Source organism: Heterodontus francisci, chromosome 5 (genome assembly GCF_036365525.1).
Source record: "Heterodontus francisci isolate sHetFra1 chromosome 5, sHetFra1.hap1, whole genome shotgun sequence".
NCBI lineage: Eukaryota > Metazoa > Chordata > Chondrichthyes > Heterodontiformes > Heterodontidae > Heterodontus > Heterodontus francisci.
In genome coordinates, this window is record NC_090375.1 from 94,290,606 (window position 1) to 94,304,133 (window position 13,528).

Consider the following 13,528-nt stretch of genomic DNA (forward strand, 5'->3'; position numbering starts at 1 on the left):
TTTAAAGGAACTACATGCTCTTTCAGCAAGCAGAGAAATATTGCTAACTGCTATGTTTGAATGACTGAGTTACTGTCATGTGACAAGCCCCTCCCCAATGTGGTTTTAAACTGGTGTTTTCTTAGCAGCAGAGGAGAAGCAACTGGACTTTGACATGTGCAGACCCTAAGTGGGGGTCCCGCTCTCTCTCTCCATTCCAGCTTGAAAGCTTTCAAATTCTGCTTGTTGACTGACCACCTTTGCATACTCCGGCTACAATCAGAAACCTCGTTGGAGGAAATCATCAGCATCGCTATCTCCAACAGACTCACCGAACCAGTCATCTACCTCTTCAAACTAAAAGCCTCAGGACCACTGAATTCAACTGGAAGTCAGCGGAATCACCAAACTTTTTTTTAATGGACTCTAACTCAACCAATCAATCTTTTCCCAGAAGGAACCTGTGTGTGTGTGAAAGTTGGCATGTTGTTCATTATTATATTAGTTCGGTTTAGGTACAATAAAATTAACGTCTTTCTTTGTTAACTCAAGAATAACTGTCCAATTGGTTGTTATTGTGACCATATGATCCTCACTTGACGGTAGCATTAAGGGGAAAAAATATTATTTTGGATTTTGCCTTAACAGTACTGCTTGTTGCAGATAAAATTTCAATGGCACTCTGCACACAGGGGGTAGAATTTAGTGAGGCCGTTAGGAGCGGGATTGGAGGCGTTGGTGGCCAGAGAATAGCGACGGCTCTGCCTGCCTGGAAATCTGCCATTGTGACGTCAGTTCTGAATATAGTTAGCGGTGGGAAAACTCCAAGGCAGGTTGCCGTGACAATGCGATGGGACTGCAACTTAAATGGCTGAACGAGGGTGTTGCGAAGGGTGTTCCAATCCTCCATCACCCCCGGCACCTTGTCCCCTTCCCACGGCACCTTCCTATGCAATACAGGAGGTGTAACACCAGCCTTCTTACCTCCTCTCTCCTCACTATCCAAGGCCCCAAACACTCCTTCCAAGTGAAGCAGCAATTTACTTGTACTTCTTTCAATTTAGTATTCTGTATTCGCTGCTCACAATGCGGTCATCTATACACTGGGGAGACCAAACGCAGATTGGGTGACCGCTTTGCGGAACACCTCTGCTCAGTCCACAAACATGACGCCGAGCTTCCGGTTGCTTGCCCTTTTAATTCACCATCCTGCTCTCACACTCACATTTCTGTCCTTGGCCTGCTGCAGTGTTCCAGTGAAGCTCAACGCAAGCTCAAGGAACAGCACCTCATCTTGCAATTAGGCACTCTACAGCCTTCAGGACTCAACATTGAGTTCAACAGTTTCACAGCATGATTGTCATTTTTAAAATTTTATTCTTATTTGTTTACTTTTTCTTTTAAGACAGGCACATGGTTAAAAAAAATTAAACTTGGTTTTTCATGTTTTTGCTTTCAGACAGAGCTGTTAGATTAAAAGTCATTTCTTTATGTACACTTCACAGGCAGCGAAAAGACGAATTAGAACAAAGAATGTCAGCACTGCAAGAAAGCCGCCGAGAATTAATGGTTCAACTGGAAGGCCTGATGAAGTTACTGAAAGTAAGGTCATTCTATGGGTAAATTAAAAGCCCAATTAACAAAATGCAACAGATTGAAAGAATCATAGAAAGTCTAAGGCACAGAAAGAGGCCACTTGGCCCATTGTGTCTGCCAGATGAAAAATTATCGACCTATTCTAATCCCACCTTCCAGCATTTAGTCCATAGCCCTGCAGATTACGGCACTTGAGGTGCATATCCAGACTCCTTTTGAATGAGTTGAGGGTTTCTGCCTCAACTATCCTTTCAGGCAGTGAGTTCCAGATCATCACCACCCTCTGGGTGAAAACGTTTTTCCTCATCTCCCCTCTAATTTTTCGACCAATCACTTTAAATCAATGCCCTCTCGTCACTGACCTCTCTGCTAAGGTGAATAGACCCTTCACCTCCACTCTATCCAGGCCCCTCAAAATTTTGTACATTTCAATCAGATCTCTCCTCAGCCTTCTCGGTTTCAAGGAGAACAACCCCAGGCCTTCCAACCTTTCCTCATAGCTGCATTTTTCCAGTCCTGGCAACATCCTCGTAAATCTCCTCTGTACCCTCTCTAGTGCAATTATATCTTTTCTGTAATGAGGTAACCAGAACTGCATACAATACTCAAGTTGTGACTTAACCAATGAGTTATATAGTTCCAGCATAACATCCCTGCTCATGTTTTCTATACCTCGGCTAATAAAGGAGAGGATTCCATATGCCTTTTTAACCACCTTATCAACCTGTCTGCTACCTTCAGGGATCTGTGGACATTCACTCCAAGGTCCCTTACTTCCTCTACACTTCTCAGTTTTTTTCCCCATTTGAGTGTCTTTTTTTTATTCTTTTATACTTAAAGGTATTTCACAGCAAAACAATTGCACAGTGTGGGAAGTTAGCCATTAGCAAATTTAATCGACATATGTAGGATAATGGATTTCTTTTCGATAATTTTTAGCCCTGCCTACACTGAGATTTGGAAGGTAATATGGGCTGGGAATTTCCTTGAAGCTGCTCCACCCTGCTGCTGTAACATTTTTTTTGCACAGCTCTGAGGGGAATTTTTTTAATATAAAACTGGCAGCATACTGCAAAACATTTACAGTCATATTAGTATACTTAAGCAATTCCATCATGCCATCCAGTCCCTCCCATGCCATACTCATCCCATGCCATTCCTTCCTTCCCTTGCCACCCCTCCAATGCCACTCCCCCTATCCCACTCCTCCCATGCCATTCCATTCTTCCTATGCATCCCCATACCATGACATTCCATCTTTCCCATCCCCTTCCCCATCCCATGCCATTACATCCTTCCTATGCCATCCCTCCAGTACCATCCCCTCCTTCCCAATCCCAGCCATCCCCATTCCATCCTTCTCATGCCATCCTTCTCTACCATGCCATGCCACCCCTCCCTCCCATAGCCCATGCCATCTCTGTAATTGTTCTTTTATGTTGTCTGATACAACATAAATGAGATAAGTGGAGTTGGTTAAAGATTCCAAACAGGTTTATTTACAGCGAGACTATTATATACAGTAGAGCTAACTATTTACAAAATCTTACTCTAGGTGTTACAATTACAGAGTGACTCTGGCTCTGAGTCACATGACTCCATCCTGGTACTTGGCTCATTAGCATACTAACATCTTAAAGGGACGTCACTCTTCAAGGCAATCATACAACATCCCCTTTCTTTCCAAAGATAAGTCTCGCATGCTAAAAGTAAAAACACATAAAATTAGATAACACCAAAATTATATACACAGGTATAGCTATTTTGAAATTTACAAGTATAGAGGCTCAAAAGTCCATATATTGTCTTGGTGGTTTGACAACTCTGAGAATTTACGTCTCATCTGTTGCTGTTCTTTCTGAAGTTTCTCCCTCTCTGCATTCAGTTTCTGTTGCTCTGCCTTCAGCCTGCTAATATACTCTGTTGATTTTCCCAAGATGACCACTTTTGAGACCTTGTCATTCTTGGAGAGTTCCGGCATCTCAAAGAGCCAACAGACAATGCTTCAACTCATTCCTCCTCTGCCTCTTCAGGACATTGCATGTCCTTCGCCTCTCCTCATGCTCCACATCTGAAGGTCTGGGGCTCAAGGTCGAGGACTTGTTGGGGCAGGAGAACTTGGTCTCATGGAGGTACCTGTCTGTCCTGGCTTGTTCTGGTGCTGGGAGTTCTCTAGAGAGCAGAAGTGAAGACATGACATAGTTGTATTGTTGCTGGATTTCCAGACTGCATCGTTTGATGTTGGTCAGAGTCTGCAAGCAGGTTCCGGTCCTTGGAGATTTCCCTTTGGCAATGCTTTCGTGGATAGTTATGTTGTTAAGGTCCTTACACGTTGGTAGTCCTGCCACTGCTGGTCCGCCCGTGTCTACTAGGTAGAATTCTTGTGGTTTCCATGCCGACTTGTCATAGCTGCATTGAATTGCTAATGTGCCACTGCAAGAAATGGGTGACCCGTTGTATTGAGATAACTTGGCATTTGTCGGTTGTACCATTGATTTCCAACAACTCCAGTACATATCTTTGAGTATTCAGACTGGTAGGATATTTGCACTAGCGCTGGTGTCAATCTTGACCCTGAGTGTATGTCTGCCAGCTTTCTTTGGGCATGTGATGTTAATGGTGGCGAAAGTTTCTAGTTGTTTGATTTCAGCAACGTGATTTGTCAGGTTCACAATGTGGAACACTGTCTTCTGGCTGAAAATTACTTCTCTCTGAGTTTGTCTCAGGTCTGTTTCGCTGTGGACTTTGTGTTATCGGCTTGCGTTTATGCAGGCCTCTGGTGCTCTCCTTGCTGCTGTTGCCCTGTTGCTGTGCCTGTCTTCTGTTTGTCTGTGTCCTGCTGTGGCTTCTGGGTATGTCTTTGGAGCCAGATTTTTTGCATAGGCAGGCCCAGTTTCCTTTTTCACCGCACGCCTTGCATGGGTCTTGAAATGCAGGGCAATTTCGCTGTGAGTGGGACAGACTGCACTTAACACACAGTTTGCTTGCTCTTTTCGACCTGGTTCTGGTACTGATACTGTTGGCTGCACCTGGTGCTTGCAGGTGCTAATGTCCAGCTAAAATGGCTTTATATTTCCTGCCATCTTCCAGCAGCACATCAATGCTGTGACCTTTCTTTTTCCCCAAGAGGTCTTTCTGAAATGCTGTCGATGGGTGTCGATACAATCACTAGCTCTATTATTTGGTCCAACAGCTCAGTTTCTGAGAAGTCGCATTTGTTGCCCTTACTACAGCATCTACTGATAAACTGGTCTGTTCATTCCTGCTGTATGTTCCCTCTAGGGCATCAATTCCAGGCGGAATTCTAAAATATTCTCTTAAGCGGAGCTGATTTTCTCACTCTTTCCATATCTTTTGCGGGATTTTTCTGGTCCTTGTCAGATAGTCCAGAGGTGTTGATTCTGTGTAATCCCTCATTTCCAACTGCCCTTAGTATTTTTACAGCCTATTTTTCTGGTTTTACAATTATTTGGTCTGTGAAGAATAACTGCATTCTTTGTTTGAAAAGTTGGAACACGGATAGGATATCCAAGGCCTTCCAGTTCATGCTGGGAAATTTGGTATCCACATTTCTGCTGTTGTTTTGCTTTAAGATTTTCTTTAAGACTTGTTCTATGACTCTGCACTGTTTCCCCTTTAAGAGACTCTCTTATTTATACTCGCTGCTTTTCTTGATTGAAGCAGGTGTTTGCTAGTGCTGTGTGTTTATCTTGCTTCCAGTACTTAAGCCTGTACTGCTTACACAACTGTTCAATAGGCTGTTCAATGGGGTTTTTTTAAAGAATTTTTTATGTCCTTCACAATGGAGTGGTTTTAATGTTTTTTTTAATACTGTGGCTTCATGAACGGAAGCTCTTATTCACGCTCGAGTAGTTTATTGTCTTTTTTAAACTTCAGCTGTGTAGATGAAAGCTCTGCAGTGATCTTCAACATACGAATTAGGAGCAGAAGTTGGCTATTCGGCCCCTCTAGCCTGCTCCACCATTTAATAAAATCATGGCTGATCTGTTTGTGTCTCAAATTCCACACTCCCATCTACCCCTGATAACCTTCGATTCCCTTGCCTAACAAGAATCTATCTACACCCGCCCTAAAAATATTCATTGACCCTGCCTCCACCACCTTCTGAGGCAGAGTTCCAAAGTCGCGCAACTCTGAGAAATAATTTCTCCTCATCTCTGTCCTAAAAGCGCAACCCCTAATTTTCAAACAGTGCCCCCTAGTTCTGGACTCCCCCACAAGAGGAAACATCCTTTCCACATCCACCTTGTCAAGACCATTCAAAATCTTATATACTTCAATCAAGTCTCCCCTCTTCTAAACTCCAGTGAAAAAAAGCCCAGTCTGTCCAGCCTTTCTTCATAAGACAATTCCAGGTATCAATCTAGTAAACCTCCAATGAACTGCCTCCAAAACTTTCACATCCTTCCTTTAAATAAGGAGACCAAAACTGCACACAGTATTCAAGATGTGGTCTCACCAATACCCTGTATAATTGAAGCATAACATCCTTACTTTTATTTTCAATTCCTTTTGTAATAAAGGATAGCATTCCATTAGCCTTCTTTATGACTTGCTGTACCTGTATACTAACTTTTTGTGACTCATGCACTAGCACATCTAGATCCCTCTGCACCTTGGAGTTCTGCAGTCGTTCTCCATTTAAGTAATACTCTGCTTTTTTATTCTTCCTGCCAAAGTGAACAACTTCACATTTTTCCACATTATACTCCATCTGCCAGACTTTTGCCCACTAACTCAACCTATCTATATCGGTCTGCAAGCTCCTTATGTCCTCTTCACATACAAGGGCGGCACAGTGGCGCAGTGGTTAGCACCGCAGCCTCACAGCTCCAGGGACCCGCGTTCGATTCCGGGTACTGCCTGTGTGGAGTTTGCAAGTTCTCCCTGTGTCTGCGTGGGTTTTCTCCGGGTGCTCCGGTTTCCTCCCACAAGCCAAAAGACTTGCAGGTTGATAGGTAAATTGGCCATTATAAATTGTCACTAGTGTAGGTAGGTGGTAGGGAAATATAGGGACAGGTGGGGATGTTTGGTAGGAATATGGGATTAGTGTAGGATTAGAATAAATGGGTGGTTGATGTTCGGCACAGACTCGGTGGGCCGAAGGGCCTGTTTCGGTGCTGTATCTCTAATCTAATCTAATCTATCTTTTGTGTCGTCTGCAAATTTAGCTACCATGCCATCACTCCCCTCATCTAAGTCATTGAGAGAAACTGTAAAAAGTTGAGGCCCCAGCACAGACCCCTGCGGGACTCCACTCGTCACATCCTGCCAATCGGAAAAGGACCCATTTATGCATACTCTCTATTTTCTGCCAGCCAGCCAATCTTGTATCCATGCTAATATGTTACCCACTACACCATGAGTTCCTGCTTTGCGCAATAACCTTTTATGTGGCACCTTGTCAAATGCCTTCTGGAAATCCAAGTACAGTACGTCGATGAGTTCCCCTTTATCCACAGCACATGTCACCCCTTCAAAGAACTCCAACAAATTGTTTAAACATGATTTCCCTTTCACAAAACCATGCTGATTATTCCCAATTACCTCGAGTTTTTCTAAGTGCCCAGCTACAACCTCCTTAATGATCGATTCCAACACCTTCCCCATGACAGACGTCAAGCTGACTGGCCTATAGTTACCTGTTTTCTGCTTCCCCCCACCACCCCCCCTTCTTGAATAGAAGGGTTATATTTGCTATTTCCCAGTCTGATTTGGGTGTTCCTGTGTTTTTTCTAACGGATGCCTCCTGTAATGGCGCCCTCGACCAGCTTGGGAAAGGAGTCAGGTCTTCCCCGTTTTTATTCTACACGGGACTTGTGGAAAAAAAAGATCTTTTGAAGAACTTCAAAGCTTTTTATTTAAAGCAGTATCCCTTGCCTGTCGGCACAATGACTCATCCGATTTACTTGCAACCTGTCATTCTAGGCTGTATCTTCTACAGCTTGACGTAAGTTCTTTTTTTTTGAAATTTCTCTCTACTGGCTGTAGGAAAGGTCGCTTTCAGAGCTGTTTTAACGGTGCTCTTCAACATCAGACTTAGCCTTCTCACCACAACTGCCACCATGTTATGAGTTCTTTTATGTTGTCTGATACAACATAAATGAAATGCCTGGAGTCCGGATGGTTGAAGTTCCCAAACAGGTTTATTTACATCTAGACTATTATATACTGAACAGAGCTAACTATTTACAGAACCTTCAGCTGAGTGTTACAATTGCAGAGTGACTCTGATTCCAACTGCATCCTGGTACTTGGCTCATTAGCATACTAAGATCTTAAAGGGACATCATTCTTAAGGGCAATCATACAACAATCCCCAACCCATGCCATTCCATCCTTCCCATCCCACTCCTCCAATGCCAACCCCTCCCTCCTACTCCTCCCGTGCCATTCCACCCTTCCCTTGCCACCCCTCAAATGCCATCCCCTCCCTCCCACAGCCCATGCCATCCCCATCCCATGCCTTTTCATCTTTCCCATGCTACTGCTCCCATGCCACTGCTCCCATGCCATCCCCTCTCTCCCTTCCCATGCCACCCTTCCCATGCCACCCTTCCCATGCCACCCTTCCCATGCCACCCCTCCCTTGCCATCCCTCCCATGCCATCTGCTTCTTCTTCCCATGCAATCCCCATTCATCGCAAGCCATTCCATCTTTTCAATGCCAACCATCTGATGCCACCCCATCCCTTCCACTACTCCCATACTCATCCCCATACTATGCCAATCCATCCTTCCCATGCCATTCCTATGATGCCATCCCCTCCCTCCCACTCCTCCCATGCCATCTCCATCCCATGCCATTCCATCCTTCCAATGCCATCTCCATGGGAGGGAGGGGATGGCATTGGAAGGATAGAATGCCTCCCTCTCATGCCGTCCTTGTTTCCCCCATTCCGTCCCTCCCTTTGATGCCGTTCCCCCCCCCCCCAATGCCATTCTCCCCCAGTGCCATTTTCCTCCCATGCTGCCCCCCCTTCCTTGTTCCCCTCCCCGACCATGCCATCTCCCCACCCTTCTGCTGGTCTTTTTCTCAACCAACCACCCACTGTGTCGCCACCACCAACCATTGGTAGCTGCACATGCATCACGGGTTCCAGTCCACCACAGGCCCCACATGCCTCCTCGTGCAGCAAGCCCCACTCACCAAATTGGCCTACTAACCAATCAGAAAGTGAGAACAGACAAAAACTGCATATCATTATCCCAGATTAAAGTTACCAATACTTCCCTGACACACTCCCATATCTCCAAAGTTTAATTGAATGCAGTAAATGGAATTCGGCTTTAAAAAAAGCACTCAAGTCCCCATGCGCCTCGTGTCTCCGCATGTGCCATAGCAGAGACTGGCGAAACATTTGCGATCAAAGTAGTATCTTTATTGCAACAACACTTCGTTTAAAAACAGGATTTCTTGTTATTCTTTCATCAAAGACTTTTAACAGAATCAAAACTTCTGACTCTGGGAAAAGCTACATAAAGCTGTGCAAGTGTAAAAACATTGGGTTTAAAATGGCACTGAAAAGTAAATGCGCCCCACATGGATGAAGCTCACATATCTCAAAGTTTGATGAGCAATGCAGAGAATTTGGATAGATATCCATCTGTTAGCAATGATCTTGATCGCTTTCTCTTTCTCTATCCCTCTCCCTCTCTTGTCTCTCTGTCCATCTCTATCCCCTCTCTGTCTCTCATCTCTGTGTCCATGCCTCTCCCTCTATGCCCCCCCTTCCCCCCACTCTCCCAGTGTCCTTCTCTCTCCCGTGTCCCACCCCCCCCCCCCCCCCCGCTCCCTGCACCTCTCCCTCTCCTCTCCCCTCTGTCCCCCCCTCACCCCTCTCCCTCTCCCTTTTTGTCTCTCCCAGTCTCTCTCCCTCCCCCCTCTCTCCTCCTTCCTCTCTCCCCCATCTCTCTCTTCCCCCCCCTTTTTTTCTTCCTCTCCCTCTCTCTCTTTTCTCCTCCTCTCCCTCTCTCTGTCTCTTCCCCCACCCCCCCCCCCCCCCGCCACAACCCTCTTTCTCTCCCTCCCCGCCCACCATGCACCAGGAATGGAAACACATTGCTGCTCAGCTCCAGCCCCATACTCTGAGGGAAACCAGGGTGTTTGGAGAGCTGAGAATGTGGACTGTCAGCCTAAAAACAACAGCTTGCTCTGACTCAAAGAAGCCTTGCCTTTCCAGTTTTATCATTGTTGTTCCACTCATACCAACACTCTCTATGGCTGATTCTGCAGGTCAGACATGGGCTGAGATCATTTGATCGACGGCTCCAGTCTTCCCAGCGAGCCCCACCTCCCCTGCGCTCCAATTGATCGTAGGTCTGCACGCAGGCAAATCATACATGCTTTTGATTGGCAGGCCGCATACAAAGCTTTGGCAGGATGTAGGGCCTAGCCCAATACTCTGATGCCCCAATCCTTTGTAATTTCTTTCGCTCCTGATAATTATAAAAGTCTTGCTCCAAGCCTTTAAACTTCTGTTTAAGTGTTTAAATTGGAGCAAGACATTTAAAATTACCACGGACCTCAAAATCTTTACCACTGCTGTCCATGTACAGACACGTTGCTGACCCCTGCACTTCACTGAAACAACATTTGTCTCATCCATCAGTTTAATGCATTACTCTGAAGTAACTCTACAGCTTTTACACTCAGCTGGCCAGTCAGTGTCTTCCTTGTAGGAATTTACGCTGCATGAGAGAATATGTGAAAAAAAGGCTATTAATCCCCAGTAGTTTGCACTGTTGTTGACTCTCCCTAAAGACAAAAAATATTTGCATCTATTCAGCACTTTCTTGTGTCTTCTGAATATCCCAAAGCACCTCACATAGAATTAATTATCTGGTGCAGTTTAGTGAAATAAAGTGGCAATCATTTTGTGTACAGCAAGCTTCCACAAACTACAGCGAGGACTTCTGAAAATTGCAATTAGCAACCATATCCCTGAAACCATTTGCATGGCACAGATTAGAAGAGCTGGTTTTAAACAGAGGACCTCACAGCTTAGTCCAGGTGCCTTGTATCAGATGGATCAAAAAGTTGTTATACTCGGTACTCTTCGTACCTGAATGTTACAATAAAGGTTTAAAACATCTAATTAACAAACTATTAACTAACCAATCAAAACAGTCTGGACAGACAAAACTATTATTATTTGAGTTTTTTGCATATATATTCACAACTAATGTAAGTTGTTGAAACTACAATTTTGCACATATTAATTTTTATAAACATGTACTGGTACCTGTTGGTCAAGAAACTGCACTTCTGAAAATTGATTCTGTAGAACATTTAAAGAATTATATGAATATGCTTTGTCTAAATAATACTTGATTTTTAAACTTTCAAATAGGAAGAAGAAATGAGGCAGGAAGTAAGTTTCCTGATCCAGCTTTGAGCAATCATTGTGTATTCATTTATTATCTGAGTCTGGCCTTAATGCTTTATTTTGCTGTCTGCCTGTGCTGTGTATAAATGAAAATACTTGCTTTTACTGCAACAAGCTGAGTCTACTGTGACAATTGATACTAACATATCTGAAATCATAAAGCTTGGACTTGGATTGATGCACTTAATGATTTATAACTGGACACCTGTTGTATTTGAGAGCATGAGTATATTGTAAAATTGTGTTCTTTACTGTGTTTTGATTCTCTCTCTCTCTCTCTCTATACATGTAATATGGTTTATACATATAGTTTATCTTTAACATGCTCTGACACCCCTAGATTCACAGATCATAAGAACACAAGGATAGGAGTAGGTCATATACCCCTTGAGCCTGCTCCGCCATTTAATAAAATCGTGGCTAATAGTTGACCTCAACTTCACTTTTCCACCAGATCTCCAAATCCCTTGATTCCCTTAGAGTCCAAACAGCTACCTTGAATATACTCAACAGCTGAGCATCCACAAGCCTCTGAGGTAGAGAAATCCAAAGAATTACAACTCTCTGAGTGAAGAAATTTCTCATCATCTCAGTCCAAAATGGCCATCCCCTTGTACTGAGACTATGCCCCTAGCTGTAGACTCTCCAGCCAGGAGAGACAGCCTCTCAGCATCTACCCTGCCAAGCCCTCTCAGAATCTTATATTTCTCAAGGAGATCACTTTTCATTCTTCTAAACTCCAAACAGTATAGATCCATTCTACTCAACCTCTTCTCATAGGACAACCCTCTCATCCCAGGGATTAACCTAGGGAACCTTCGTTGCAACCCTCTCAGGCAAGTATAACCTTCCTTAGGTACAGAGACCAAAACTGTGCACAGTACCCCACATATGGTCTCACCAAAGCCCTGTACAATTGCAGCATGACTTCCTTACTCTTGTAATCCAACCCGCTTGCAATAAAGGCCAACATTCTGTTCCAGTGCAGCTACAACACAAGCATATACCCGACAATGTAGAAAATTACCCAGATATGTCTTGTCCACAAAAAGCAGGACAAAACCAGTCCGACCAATTACCACCCCAACAGTCACATTTCTATCATCAGCAAAGTGACAGTACTATCAAGCAGCAATTACTCACCAATAACCTTATCAATGATGTTCCATTTGTGTTCCACCAGGGCCACTCCAACCTCGTTACAGTTTTGGTCCAAACATGGACAAAAGAGCTGAATTCCAGACATGAGGTGGAGTGATTGCCTTTAACATCAAGGCAGTATTTGACCAAATGTGGCATTAAGGAGCCCAGGCAAAATTGAAATCAATGGGAATGGGGGGAAAACTCTCCACTTTGAGTCATACCTAGCACGAATGAAAATGATTCTGGTTGTTGGAGGCCAATTATCTCAGCCCACAACATTCCTGTAGGAGTTCCTCAGGGTAGTGTCCTAGGTCCAATCATCTTGAGCTGCTTCATCAATGACCTTCTCTCCATCAAAGGTCAGAAGTGGGGATGTTCACGATGACTGTACAGTGTTCAGTACCATTCGCAACTCCTCAGATACTGAAGCAGTCCGTGTCCACATGTAGTAAGACCTGGACAACATTCAGGCTTGGGCTAAACCATCTCCAATAAAAGAGAATCTAATCATCTCCCCTTGTCATTCAACGGCATTACCATTGCTGAATCCCCCATCACTAATATCCTTGGGGTTACCATTGACCAGAAACTTAACTGGACCAGCCATATATATACAGTGGCTACAAGAGCAAATCAGACACTGGGAATTCTGTGGCGAGTAGTTCACCTCTTGACTTCCCAAAGCCAGTCCACCATCTACAAGGCACAAGTCAGGAGTGTGATGAAATACTATCTACTTGCCTGGATGAATGCATCTCCAAAAACACTCAAGAAGCTCAACACCATCCAGGACAAAGCAGCCTGCTTAATCTGCACCCCATCCACCACCTTCAACATTCACTCCCTCCATCACATGTGCACAGTGGCAACAGTGTGTACCATCTACAAGATGCACTGCAGCAACTCACCAAGGCTCCTTCAAGAGCACCTTCCAAACCCGCAACCTTTACCACCAAGAAGGACAAAGGCAGCAGACAAATGGGAACACCATCACCTGCAAGATCCCTTCCAAGACACTCACCATCCTGACTTGGAACTATATCACAGTTCCTTCACTATCGCTGGGTCAAAATCCTGGAACTCCCTCCTTAACAGTACCGTGGGTGTACCTACGCCACATGGACTGCATCAGTTCAAGAAGGTGGCTTACCATCATATTTTCAAAGGCAATTAGGGTTGGGCAATAAATGCTGGCCTAACCAGCGATGCCCACATCCCAAGAACAATTTTTTTTTTTAATTGCCTTCCTAATTGTTGTACCTGCATGTTAACTTTGTCTGTTTCTTGTACACGGACACCTAGGTCCCTCTGAACACTAACATTTATAGTTTCTCACTATTTAAAAAATATTCTGTTTTTCTATTCTCCCTACCAAAATGAATGACCTCACATTTTCCCAC

The 13,528-nt window shown here is 44.3% G+C and overlaps 1 protein-coding gene across 8 annotated transcripts in view; it reads left to right on the plus strand.

Moving 5' to 3' along the window:
- dtna (dystrobrevin, alpha) overlaps positions 1 to 13,528 on the plus strand; it is a 437,687-nt gene that overhangs the window by 366,788 nt on the left and 57,371 nt on the right. For all 8 annotated transcript variants that reach the window (XM_068031788.1, XM_068031787.1, XM_068031789.1 and 5 more), the window contains one exon: positions 1,485 to 1,581. In XM_068031788.1, the coding sequence (XP_067887889.1) occupies positions 1,485 to 1,581 (97 nt within the window). The remainder of the gene's footprint in view (positions 1 to 1,484; positions 1,582 to 13,528) is intronic.